Below are 14,001 nucleotides of genomic sequence, written 5' to 3'. Positions count from 1 at the left end.
TCTCCCAGTCTCTCCTCTCTCTCTCCCAGTCTCTCCTCTCTCTCTCCCAGTCTCTCCTCTCACTCTCGCAGTCTCTCCTCACTCTCCCAGTCTCTCCTCTCTCTCCAGTCTCTCCTCTCTCTCCCAGTCTCTCCTCTCTCTCTCCCAGTCTCTCCTCTCACTCTCCCAGTCTCTCCTCTCTCTCTCCCAGTCTCTCCTCACTCTCCCAGTCTCTCCTCTCACTCTCCCAGTCTCCTCTCACTCTCAAGTCTCTCCTCTCTCTCTCCCAGTCTCTCCTCACTCTCCCAGTCTCTCCTCTCTCTCCCAGTCTCTCCTCTCTCTCTCCCAGTCTCTCCTCACTCTCCCAGTCTCTCCTCTCTCTCCCAGTCTCTCCTCTCTCTCCCAGTCTCTCCTCTCTCTCTCCCAGTCTCTCCTCTCACTCTCCCAGTCTCTCCTCTCTCTCCCAGTCTCTCCTCCTCTCCCAGTCTCTCCTCTCTCTCCCAGTCTCTCCTCTCTCTCCCAGTCTCTCCTCTCTCTCTCCCAGTCTCTCCTCTCACTCTCCCAGTCTCTCCTCTCTCTCTCCCAGTCTCTCCTCTCACTCTCCCAGTCTCTCCTCTCTCTCCCAGTCTCTCCTCTCTCTCCCAGTCTCTCCTCTCTCTCCCAGTCTCTCCTCTCTCTCCCAGTCTCTCCTCCCACTCTCCCAGTCTCTCCTCTCACTCTCCCAGTCTCTCCTCTCTCTCCCAGTCTCTCCTCTCTCTCTCCCAGTCTCTCCTCTCTCTCTCCCAGTCTCTCCTCTCACTCCCAGTCTCTCCTCTCTCTCCCAGTCTCTCCTCTCTCTCCCAGTCTCTCCTCTCTCTCCCAGTCTCTCCTCACTCTCCCAGTCTCTCCTCTCACTCTCCCAGTCTCTCCTCTCTCTCCCAGTCTCTCCTCTCACTCTCCCAGTCTCTCCTCTCTCTCTCCCAGTCTCTCCTCTCACTCTCCCAGTCTCTCCTCTCACTCTCCCAGTCTCTCCTCTCACTCTCCCAGTCTCTCCTCTCACTCTCCCAGTCTCTCCTCTCACTCTCCCAGTCTCTCCTCTCTCTCCCAGTCTCTCCTCTCACTCTCCCAGTCTCTCCTCTCTCTCTCCCAGTCTCTCCTCTCACTCTCCCAGTCTCTCCTCTCACTCTCCCAGTCTCTCCTCTCACTCTCCCAGTCTCTCCTCTCTCTCTCCCAGTCTCTCCTCTCCCTCCACTCTCCCAGTCTCTCCTCTCACTCTCCCAGTCTCTCCTCTCTCTCCCAGTCTCTCCTCTCTCTCTCCCAGTCTCTCCTCTCACTCTCCCAGTCTCTCCTCTCTCTCTCCCAGTCTCTCCTCTCACTCTCCCAGTCTCTCCTCTCTCTCTCCAGTCTCTCCTCACTCTCCCAGTCTCTCCTCTCACTCTCCCAGTCTCCTCTCACTCTCAAGTCTCTCCTCTCTCTCTCCCAGTCTCTCCTCACTCTCCCAGTCTCTCCTCTCTCCCCAGTCTCTCCTCTCTCTCTCCCAGTCTCTCCTCCTCTCCCAGTCTCTCCTCTCTCTCCCAGTCTCTCCTCTCTCTCCCAGTCTCTCCTCTCTCTCTCCCAGTCTCTCCTCTCACTCTCCCAGTCTCTCCTCTCTCTCCCAGTCTCTCCTCTCTCTCCCAGTCTCTCCTCTCTCTCCCAGTCTCTCCTCTCTCTCCCAGTCTCTCCTCTCTCTCTCCCAGTCTCTCCTCTCACTCTCCCAGTCTCTCCTCTCTCTCTCCCAGTCTCTCCTCTCACTCTCCCAGTCTCTCCTCTCTCTCCCAGTCTCTCCTCTCTCTCCCAGTCTCTCCTCTCTCTCCCAGTCTCTCCTCTCTCTCCCAGTCTCTCCTCTCTCTCTCCCAGTCTCTCCTCTCACTCTCCCAGTCTCTCCTCTCTCTCTCCCAGTCTCTCCTCTCACTCTCCCAGTCTCTCCTCTCTCTCTCCCAGTCTCTCCTCTCACTCTCCCAGTCTCTCCTCTCTCTCCCAGTCTCTCCTCTCTCTCCCAGTCTCTCCTCTCTCTCCCAGTCTCTCCTCTCTCTCCCAGTCTCTCCTCACTCTCCCAGTCTCTCCTCTCACTCTCCCAGTCTCTCCTCTCTCTCCCAGTCTCTCCTCTCTCTCTCCCAGTCTCTCCTCCCTCCCCAGTTTGTAACAGAACTGAGCTTGAGCAAATAGAAGATTCAGTTCATGTATTTTTGTTTGTGTTTCCATGTCTTTGTCGTGGATTGGTAATCATAGGGCTCTAGACTAAATCCTTCTAAACAATATTTCTGGCACGGTGAGTAAGTAAACCTTGAATTGGAAATGATGAGTCAAAACAATGCAGCTGAATGACATAGGAATTATCTTGTCACTCTCCAACATATCAAAGAAAAACAAAACGAATTATGTCAAGAAAAAGGACAAAGAACGTTTCTCCACTCTTACTAGGCTTGTTCCTAAGACAATGCTTGATGAGAATGGTGTGACTAAAAACCAAATTGAACCCAAATGCCTCAGTCTCTCCATGTTTTGAGAGGGACCGTTGATGATGCTTAGCTCAACAGGCAGTGCAGCAGAATAGAAGCTTGATCAACCCTCTCTGGATGACTGAGATGAGATTTACATCAAACAGGAACCTGCTCTGATCACATGCCTTGTTTATTACTACATTCTGTCTCTCTCTCCCTCTCTTCCTCAAACCCCCTCTCTCTCTTTTTGCTCCCTCTCTCTCACCCCCCCCTCTCTTAACCCCTCTTCTCTCTCCTCTCTCCCTCAACCCCCCTCTCTCTCTTTTTGCTCCCTCTCTCTCACCCCCCCCCCTCTCTCCTCTCTCTCTCTTAACCCCTCTTCTCTCTCCGCTCTCCCTCAACCCCCCTCTCTTTTTGCTCCCTCTCTCTCACCCCCTCTCTCTCCTCTCTCTCTTAACCCTCTTCTCTCTCCCTCTCTCCCTCAACCCCCTCTCTCTTTTTGCTCCCTCTCTCTCTTAACCCCTCTTCTCTCTCCCTCTCTCCCTCAACCCCCTCTCTCTTTTTTTGCTCCCTCTCTCTCACCCTCTCTCTCCTCTCTCTCTTAACCCCTCTTCTCTCTCCCTCAACCCCCCTCTCTTTTTTCTTTTGCTCCCTCTCTCACCCCCTCTCTCCTCCTCTCTCTCCCCATCTCTCTCTCCTCTCTCTTAACCCTCTTCTCTCTCCCCCTCTCTCTCCCCTCTCTCCCCCTCTCTCTGTCTCTCTCTCTCTCGGTCTCTCTCCCCATCTCTCCTCTCCTCCTCTCTTAACCCCTCTTCTCACTCCCCCTCCCTCTCTCCTCTCTCTTAACCCCTCTTCTCTCTCTCTCTCTCTCTGTCTCTCGTTCTGTCTGTAGGTAACTCTAAACAGGGTCTTCGGTGTAGAACCTGTAAGATGGGTGCTCACCTGTGGTGCACCTCAGAATTGTCCCAGCAGCCCTGCAATGGAAAGGTATGTCCCCTGCCCTGGTCTACAGATTTGGACACACACACACACACCCCGCAGTACTGGCCCCAAGGCTGAATAAGTGCTTCTCAACGTCCTGTCCATGTATGCAGTGAAAAAGTGCTAACCATATGGGCACACATATGGAATGAGAGGTGAGTATGCAGCAGTGTTTGTGGGTGTGTGTATACATTTGTGTACAGCTGTGCGTGCATAGATACTGCTGATGCTGTTGAAACCGGGCCCGTTAGTAAGTGGTCAGAGTGGTCCCTCTGGTAGAAGGCAAATGGCTCCCCTGTCTGAACTCTGTCTAAATATTCCCTATCTGTTTCAAACCACACATGATCTCTCTGGATCCCTTCAAGGACGCCAGATAGATGCCATTGGTAGGCAGGGGAAGTCAGGTCCCTGAACAACACTGTTTGAGATTCCCTGAGAAACTCAGGAGCTGTTGGATGTAGATAAAATACCGTACTGAGAAGTTGAGGGGGAGGGAGAGGGAGGGAGAGAGAGAGAGAGAGAGAGGGATGGAGGGAGAGAGAGAGAGGGAGGGAATAAGGGAGGGAGTGATAGAGGGAGAGAGCGAGGGGGAGGGAGGGATAGGATTATCTACGATGAGCCAGAATATCTCTGGAAGGAACAAAGGAAGACCATTCATCCCTGTTACTCTGCCTCTGTATTATAACAGTGCTGATAGCTCATCTCAATGTCAGCGCGCATGGAAATCAATATCTCCATTGAAACGGTCCCCGTGCCTAATTCAGTGTGAAATTGTTTGTTGTGTGCAGTTGTGAAAGTGTAGGTAGGCTATGTGCTTGTGTGAGTGTTTCATTTTGTGTGTGTGTGAGTGTTTCATTATGTGTGTGTGTGTTTCATTATGTGTGTGTGTGTTTCATTATGTGTGTGTGTGTTTCATTATGTGTGTGTGTGTTTCATTGTGTGTGTGAGTGTTTCATTGTGTGTGTGTGTGTTTCATTATGTGTGTGTGTGTTTCATTATGTGTGTGAGAGTGTTTCATTATGTGTGTGAGTGTTTCATTATGTGTGTGAGTGTTTCATTATGTGTGTGAGTGTTTCATTATGTGTGTGTGTGTTTCATTATGTGTGTGTGTGTTTCATTATGTGTGTGTGTGTTTCATTGTGTGTGTGAGTGTTTCATTATGTGTGTGAGAGTTTCATTATGTGTGTGAGTGTTTCATTATGTGTGTGAGTGTTTCATTATGTGTGTGTGAGTGTTTCATTGTGTGTGTGAGAGTGCGCGCTCACGGATGCGCGTGTCGAGACCCTGGCAGTAGGTTTAATTGATTTACAATTAAGCCAGAGAAAACACAGTGATGTTAGCAATCTTACTTCTCGCAAGATACTCATGTATTGACTTTTGGCAACTGTTGGTCCGACTGTTGCTGCCAAGTCCGCCCTATCTCGTCCTCTCTCTCTACTTCAATTACTGTAATGTAATTCTATACATTTTCTGAATAAATACCCAGAACCACAGGCTATAAAAATGAATGTCTGTAAACAGAAAATCCATATTATTCCCCCTCCTCTGTGTGTGTTAGTCTGGGGTCGGGGTGTTCAAGCGGAACTTCAGCACTCCCATGCTGGTAAACGAACAACTGACTGTCGTCAAGGAGGTGCAGCCCACCCAAGGTGAACATGCTCAGTAAAGAAAGTGTGTGTGTGTGCGTGTGTGTGTGTGTGTGTGTGTGTGTGTGTATCTGCAGCCATGTGTGGGGTGTCGTGCATGAAGGAAGACGTGTGTATTCTCCACGTGTCCATCTGCTTGTGTGTGTCCTAGCCTAGCCCTGCGAGGAAGTGGACGTGATTCATGTCCTTCACCCTATAGAATAGATCCTTGTGAATAAGGGTCAGCTCTCATTCCACCTGCTGTCCTTTCCTTCTTCCCTGTTTCCTTCCTCCTTCCATCCATCAGTGTTCCGTTAACCTGCCCCCTCCCTCCCACCACCATAACCCCAGGTCTGTCGCTTTGACCTCTGGGCTTGTGTTTCAAAATGGGACCCTATCCCCTTGGCCTTGTCAAAAATAGTGCACTATAAAGGGAATGGGGTGCTGTTTGGGACTCACATGGGGTCTGAGCCAGGGCAGGCTAGGATTATCACCTGTCATCACACACATCAGGTAATACAGGACAGTCCATCTGGCTGCCATTATAGTGACTGTCGAGCGTGGAAATGACTGGTTCAGTTTTAGTTAAATCTAGGTTTAGTTAAGTTTGGTTAAATCTAGGTTTAAATTGATGGAATAGAGAACCAGCCTGCCAGTCTACCTGGAATAGAGGACCAGTCTGCCAGTCTACCTGGAATAGAGAACCAGTCTGCCAGTCTACCTGGAATAGAGAACCAGTCTGCCAGTCTACCTGGAATAGAGAACCAGCCTGATTCTCATTCTGACTGAAACTCTGAAAACACAGCTTCAACCACTAATGCTTGACTTTCATCTCACAGAACTCTGAAACAACAATGTACCTCCTGAAAATACATTGTGCAAACTTGTAAAGAGCCTTGGACTTCACTGGTGCCCTCTGTCAGATCTTCAGCAGGTCACTGTCTGTCTGGGACTGGGTCATTACACCTATATTTAGAGCTCTGGGCTGGGCCTCCCTTAACGTCAGTTATGATGGCAGTTATACATGATCCCGATCTGTGATGCTGCTTCTACAAGGTTGTGTGTGTGTGTGTGTGCGCGCGCATGTGTTTGTGTCTTCTTGCACGTGTGTGTGTCTGTGCGTGTATCCCTGTAAAGGTTTAAATATCTGTGTGTGTTTTCAGGGGCAGGCCGGGGTCGTGGGGTGGACCCTATTTACGCAGCCCTGCGCTATGGGACGTCCCTGGCACAGATGAGCCGCTCCAGTTTTGGGAGCGTGTCCGAGTCGCCCACGCACAGCCAGGTATGACCTCGCCACCTGTACCATGGGGACACGCAGTCTGTTAATTAGTGACTCTATAGATGGTGTCTTCACCTTTGTGTGACCCTGTATTCAATCTTCACATGTTCCTTCACCTTCATGTGACCCTGTATTCAATCTTCACATGTTCCTTCACCTTCGTGTGACCCTGTATTCAATCTTCACATGTTCCTTCACCTTCGTGTGACCCTGTATTCAATCTTCACATGTTCCTTCACCTTCATGTGACCCTGTATTCAATCTTCACATGTTCCTTCACCTTCGTGTGACCCTGTATTCAATCTTCACATGTTCCTTCACCTTCGTGTGACCCTGTATTCAATCTTCACATGTTCCTTCACCTTCGTGTGACCCTGTATTCAATCTTCACATGTTCCTTCACCTTCGTGTGACCCTGTATTCAATCTTCACATGTTCCTTCACCTTTGTGTGACCCTGTATTCAATCTTCACATGTTCCTTCACCTTCATGTGACCCTGTATTCAATCTTCACATGTTCCTTCACCTTCTTGTGACCCTGTATTCAATCTTCACATGTTCCTTCACCTTCATGTGACCCTGTATTCAATCTTCACATGTTCCTTCACCTTCATGTGACCCTGTATTCAATCTTCACATGTTCCTTCACCTTCATGTGACCCTGTATTCAATCTTCACATGTTCCTTCACCTTCGTGTGACCCTGTATTCAATCTTCACATGTTCCTTCACCTTCATGTGACCCTGTATTCAATCTTCACATGTTCCTTCACCTTCATGTGACCCTGTATTCAATCTTCACATGTTCCTTCACCTTCATGTGACCCTGTATTCAATCTTCACATGTTCCTTCACCTTCATGTGACCCTGTATTCAATCTTCACATGTTCCTTCACCTTCATGTGACCCTGTATTCAATCTTCACATGTTCCTTCACCTTTGTGTGACCCTGTATTCAATCTTCACATGTTCCTTCACCTTCATGTGACCCTGTATTCAATCTTCACATGTTCCTTCACCTTCATGTGACCCTGTATTCAATCTTCACATGTTCCTTCACCTTCATGTGACCCTGTATTCAATCTTCACATGTTCCTTCACCTTCATCTGACCCTGTATTCAATCTTCACATGTTCCTTCACCTTCGTGTGACCCTGTATTCAATCTTCACATGTTCCTTCACCTTCATGTGACCCTGTATTCAATCTTCACATGTTCCTTCACCTTCATGTGACCCTGTATTCAATCTTCACATGTTCCTTCACCTTCATGTGACCCTGTATTCAATCTTCACATGTTCCTTCACCTTCATGTGACCCTGTATTCAATCTTCACATGTTCCTTCACCTTCATGTGAGCCTGTATTCAATCTTCACATGTTCCTTCACCTTCATGTGACCCTGTATTCAATCTTCACATGTTCCTTCACCTTCATGTGACCCTGTATTCAATCTTCACATGTTCCTTCACCTTCATGTGACCCTGTATTCAATCTTCACATGTTCCTTCACCTTCGTGTGACCCTGTATTCAATCTTCACATGTTCCTTCACCTTCGTGTGACCCTGTATTCAATCTTCACATGTTCCTTCACCTTCATGTGACCCTGTATTCAATCTTCACATGTTCCTTCACCTTCGTGTGACCCTGTATTCAATCTTCACATGTTCCTTCACCTTCGTGTGACCCTGTATTCAATCTTCACATGTTCCTTCACCTTCATGTGACCCTGTATTCAATCTTCACATGTTCCTTCACCTTCATGTGACCCTGTATTCAATCTTCACATGTTCCTTCACCTTCATGTGACCCTGTATTCAATCTTCACATGTTCCTTCACCTTCATGTGACCCTGTATTCAATCTTCACATGTTCCTTCACCTTCGTGTGACCCTGTATTCAATCTTCACATGTTCCTTCACCTTCGTGTGACCCTGTATTCAATCTTCACATGTTCCTTCACCTTCGTGTGACCCTGTATTCAATCTTCACATGTTCCTTCACCTTCGTGTGACCCTGTATTCAATCTTCACATGTTCCTTCACCTTCGTGTGACCCTGTATTCAATCTTCACATGTTCCTTCACCTTCATGTGACCCTGTATTCAATCTTCACATGTTCCTTCACCTTTATGTGACCCTGTATTCAATCTTCACATGTTCCTTCACCTTCATGTGACCCTGTATTCAATCTTCACATGTTCCTTCACCTTCATGTGACCCTGTATTCAATCTTCACATGTTCCTTCACCTTCATGTGACCCTGTTCCTTCACCTTCATGTGACCCTGTATCAATCTTCACATGTTCCTTCACCTTCATGTGACCCTGTATTCAATCTTCACATGTTCCTTCACCTTCATGTGACCCTGTATTCAATCTTCACATGTTCCTTCACCTTCATGTGACCCTGTATTCAATCTTCACATGTTCCTTCACCTTCATGTGACCCTGTATTCAATCTTCACATGTTCCTTCACCTTCATGTGACCCTGTATTCAATCTTCACATGTTCCTTCACCTTCATGTGACCCTGTATTCAATCTTCACATGTTCCTTCACCTTCATGTGACCCTGTATTCAATCTTCACATGTTCCTTCACCTTCATGTGACCCTGTATTCAATCTTCACATGTTCCTTCACCTTCATGTGACCCTGTATTCAATCTTCACATGTTCCTTCACCTTCATGTGACCCTGTATTCAATCTTCACATGTTCCTTCACCTTCATGTGTGACCCTGTATTCAATCTTCACATGTTCCTTCACCTTCGTGTGACCCTGTATTCAATCTTCACATGTTCCTTCACCTTCGTGTGACCCTGTATTCAATCTTCACATGTTCCTTCACCTTCATGTGACCCTGTATTCAATCTTCACATGTTCCTTCACCTTCATGTGACCCTGTATTCCATCTTCACATGTTCCTTCACCTTCATGTGACCCTGTATTCAATCTTCACATGTTCCTTCACCTTCATGTGACTCTGTATTCAATCTTCACATGTTCCTTCACCTTCATGTGACCCTGTATTCAATCTTCACATGTTCCTTCACCTTCACCTTCGTGTGACCCTGTATTCAATCTTCACATGTTCCTTCACCTTCATGTGACCCTGTATTCAATCTTCACATGTTCCTTCACCTTCATGTGACCCTGTATTCAATCTTCACATGTTCCTTCACCTTCATGTGACCCTGTATTCAATCTTCACATGTTCCTTCACCTTCATGTGACCCTGTATTCAATCTTCACATGTTCCTTCACCTTCATGTGACCCTGTATTCAATCTTCACATGTTCCTTCACCTTCATGTGACCCTGTATTCAATCTTCACATGTTCCTTCACCTTCGTGTGACCCTGTATTCAATCTTCACATGTTCCTTCACCTTCGTGTGACCCTGTATTCAATCTTCACATGTTCCTTCACCTTCATGTGACCCTGTATTCAATCTTCACATGTTCCTTCACCTTCATGTGACCCTGTATTCCATCTTCACATGTTCCTTCACCTTCATGTGACCCTGTATTCAATCTTCACATGTTCCTTCACCTTCATGTGACCCTGTATTCAATCTTCACATGTTCCTTCACCTTCATGTGACCCTGTATTCAATCTTCACATGTTCCTTCACCTTCGTGTGACCCTGTATTCAATCTTCACATGTTCCTTCACTGTCGTGTGACCCTGTATTCAATCTTCACATGTTCCTTCACCTTCATGTGACCCTGTATTCAATCTTCACATGTTCCTTCACCTTCATGTGACCCTGTATTCAATCTTCACATGTTCCTTCACCTTCATGTGACCCTGTATTCAATCTTCACATGTTCCTTCACCTTCATGTGACCCTGTATTCAATCTTCACATGTTCCTTCACCTTCATGTGACCCTGTATTCAATCTTCACATGTTCCTTCACCTTCATGTGACCCTGTATTCAATCTTCACATGTTCCTTCACCTTCATGTGACCCTGTATTCAATCTTCACATGTTCCTTCACCTTCATGTGACCCTGTATTCAATCTTCACATGTTCCTTCACCTTCATGTGACCCTGTATTCCATCTTCACATGTTCCTTCACCTTCATGTGACCCTGTATTCAATCTTCACATGTTCCTTCACCTTCATGTGTTCCTTCACCTTCACCCTGTATTCAATCTTCACATGTTCCTTCACCTTCATGTGACCCTGTATTCAATCTTCACATGTTCCTTCACCTTCGTGTGACCCTGTATTCAATCTTCACATGTTCCTTCACCTTCATGTGACCCTGTATTCAATCTTCACATGTTCCTTCACCTTCATGTGACCCTGTATTCATTCAATCTTCACATGTTCCTTCACCTTCATGTGACCCTGTATTCAATCTTCACATGTTCCTTCACCTTCATGTGACCCTGTATTCAATCTTCACATGTTCCTTCACCTTCATGTGACCCTGTATTCAATCTTCACATGTTCCTTCACCTTCGTGTGACCCTGTATTCAATCTTCACATGTTCCTTCACCTTCGTGTGACCCTGTATTCAATCTTCACATGTTCCTTCACCTTCGTGTGACCCTGTATTCAATCTTCACATGTTCCTTCACCTTCATGTGACCCTGTATTCAATCTTCACATGTTCCTTCACCTTCATGTGACCCTGTATTCCATCTTCACATGTTCCTTCACCTTCATGTGACCCTGTATTCAATCTTCACATGTTCCTTCACCTTCATGTGACCCTGTATTCAATCTTCACATGTTCCTTCACCTTCATGTGACCCTGTATTCAATCTTCACATGTTCCTTCACCTTCGTGTGACCCTGTATTCAATCTTCACATGTTCCTTCACCGTCGTGTGACCCTGTATTCAATCTTCACATGTTCCTTCACCTTCATGTGACCCTGTATTCAATCTTCACATGTTCCTTCACCTTCATGTGACCCTGTATTCAATCTTCACATGTTCCTTCACCTTCATGTGACCCTGTATTCAATCTTCACATGTTCCTTCACCTTCATGTGACCCTGTATTCAATCTTCACATGTTCCTTCACCTTCATGTGACCCTGTATTCAATCTTCACATGTTCCTTCACCTTCATGTGACCCTGTATTCAATCTTCACATGTTCCTTCACCTTCATGTGACCCTGTATTCAATCTTCACATGTTCCTTCACCTTCATGTGACCCTGTATTCAATCTTCACATGTTCCTTCACCTTCGTGTGACCCTGTATTCAATCTTCACATGTTCCTTCACCTTCATGTGACCCTGTATTCAATCTTCACATGTTCCTTCACCTTCATGTGACCCTGTATTCAATCTTCACATGTTCCTTCACCTTCGTGTGACCCTGTATTCAATCTTCACATGTTCCTTCACCTTCATGTGACCCTGTATTCAATCTTCACATGTTCCTTCACCTTCGTGTGACCCTGTATTCAATCTTCACATGTTCCTTCACCTTCGTGTGACCCTGTATTCAATCTTCACATGTTCCTTCACCTTCATGTGAGCCTATTTCTCTTGTCCTGTTGTGTTTCTGTACAACAGGAAGGCTGTTTAAAAAAAAATAATACAAATGAACCGTTATTTTAGCAGGTAAGTTGACTGAGAACAGATTCTCAGGCTCTGAGTCATAGAGATATATTGTAGGTAAGAATGCCAGTTGAAGTGAGGGAGAATTTCTGGGATTACAGGTTGGCGGGAAAGGTTATGACATAGAAAACGACAGAAACACATTTAGTGTCTCGATGTGTCCCGAGTTTGTCCTCTCTCCCTCTGTCTCTCACTTCCTCTATGATTTGTTGTCTTGAATCCCTCTTTTTCCATTTCTTTTCTCTGTTTCTCAGGGTGAAGGAGGAGAGGAGGGGGAGCAGAGGCAGTACAGCATGGAGGAGGAGATGCCACAGGAGACAGGGGGTAAGAACACGAGTGTGTGTGTGTGTGTGCCCTAATGTATTTATGTGTGTGTATCTTGAGTATGTACATCCTTGCTTGCTGTCTGACCTGATCGTTCAGGCTGAGTGACCCATCTCCTTCTCTGTCAGATCTGCCTCCGTGTGAAAACGAGAAGGCTGAACCAGAGAGTGAGGGCAGCGAGCAGCTCCAGGAGCCTGTAGAGGAAACAAGCGAGAAGGTACACACACACACACACACACACACACACACAGTCCTTTTCCTGCTAGCTGACCTTATGTTCAGAGACACTATATTTAACTAAAACGTTTTTCCGTTTGTATTCCTTCTCCCTGTCTGTGTCCATCCAGGTTCCCAGGCGTATTGAGGTTCACTCCATCCACACGTATGTAGCGCTCTTCAAGTTCCTGCCTCAGGAGCACAACGACCTCGGACTAGAGTGAGGGGTGGAATGGGGTCTGTTTGTGTGGGTTTGTTGTGTGCCTCTGTGTGTGTCCGTCCCAGCTGTCATTTCTTCGAGATTCAAACGTCCTTCAAACGCCATCTGTAGAAGGGACAATGTGAAGGAAAACCCTTAAGGAGGTGCAGCATGGGGCCTCCCGGGTGGCGCAGTGGTCTAAGGCACTGCACCGCAGTGCTAGCTGTGCCACCAGAGATTCTGGGTTCGAGCCCAGGCTCTGTCGCAGCCGGCCGTGACCGGGAGGCCCATGGGGCGGCGCACAATTGGCCCAGGGCCGGCAGGGATATCCTTGTCTCATCGCGCACTAGCGACTGCTGTGTCGGGCCAGGCGCAGTGGGTGCTGACCAGGTCGCCAGGTGTGCGCGGTGTTTCCTCCGACACATTGGTGCGGCTGGCTTCCGGATTGGATGTGCGTTGTGTCAAGAAGCAGTGCGGCTAGGTTGGGTTGCGTTTCGGAGGACGCATGGCTCTCGACCTTCGCCTCTCCCTAGTCCGTGTGGGAGTTGCAGCGATGAGACAAGACTGTAACTACCAATTGGATACCACGAAATTAGGGAGAAAAAAGGAGGTGCAGCCTGCTAAATATCAAACACAACGACAATTACCGGCCAGAAAATACACACAGTCAGCTTTAGGGAGGGGCTGAGTGATAAAGACTGAAAATGAATTAGAGAAATATGGAGGGACTAGATGGAGAGAACAGCTTGAAACAGACACAGAGGGAGAGGAGAAAACAAGGGGGCTGGAGGGGAAGGGAGAGACAAAAGAAAGCAAACAATGCCAGCAGAACAGAGGGTAGAAGGGAGTGAGAGGAGGAGGAAGGAAAGATAGAAGAGTATAAAGGTCAGGATGTATTAGAGAGAGAAGAGAGCTGTTGGTGCAGGTAATAAAGAGGTGCATCGCCATGGGGATGGCTCACAGCCACCTGGTGTCTCACGTGTGTGTGTGTGTGTGTGTGACAGGCCAGGACGATCAAATAGGGCAGCAGGGAGAGCAGAGCAGACACCCAAGGGACTCCATAGAGAGAATTTGTGTAATGGGGACGGTACAGTAGCTCTGTGTATATAGGACAGTACAGTACACTAGCTCTGTATATAGGACAGTGGATACTAGATAGTCTGTGTACATGAGTCTGATTCGTGTTTTTAAGTGCTGTGTGCTTGTGAGCTGTGACGTCATGGAATTTTGGGTGATGGTAATTGGCCAGCCAAATGACCGCGGTCACCGTAATAACTGTTCAAGTAGCCTGGGGAAAAATATATATATACACATTTTCTCCTTTCCTCTGCTCCTGGCTGCATGTGCTGCCA

General features: G+C 47.3%; 1 protein-coding gene across 1 annotated transcript in view; it reads left to right on the top strand.

Annotated features, from left to right (window-relative positions):
- Positions 1-3,330: 3,330 nt before the first annotated feature.
- Positions 3,331-14,001, top strand: part of LOC121843435 (SH3 and cysteine-rich domain-containing protein 2-like) — a gene marked incomplete at its 5' end in the record, with an annotated part of 13,633 nt that continues 2,962 nt past the window's right edge. Inside the window, 6 exons of the mRNA XM_042313024.1 lie at positions 3,331-3,425; positions 4,978-5,068; positions 6,208-6,326; positions 12,165-12,234; positions 12,363-12,451; positions 12,582-12,670. Of these exons, the coding sequence (XP_042168958.1) occupies positions 3,331-3,425; positions 4,978-5,068; positions 6,208-6,326; positions 12,165-12,234; positions 12,363-12,451; positions 12,582-12,670 (553 nt within the window). The remainder of the gene's footprint in view (positions 3,426-4,977; positions 5,069-6,207; positions 6,327-12,164; positions 12,235-12,362; positions 12,452-12,581; positions 12,671-14,001) is intronic.

The sequence above is a fragment of the Oncorhynchus tshawytscha genome, unplaced genomic scaffold, assembly GCF_018296145.1.
Source record: "Oncorhynchus tshawytscha isolate Ot180627B unplaced genomic scaffold, Otsh_v2.0 Un_contig_5885_pilon_pilon, whole genome shotgun sequence".
Classification (NCBI taxonomy): Eukaryota; Metazoa; Chordata; class Actinopteri; order Salmoniformes; family Salmonidae; genus Oncorhynchus; species Oncorhynchus tshawytscha.
The sequence above is the reverse complement of the archived record's forward strand: the minus strand, read 5'-3'. Positions and strand labels throughout refer to the sequence as shown.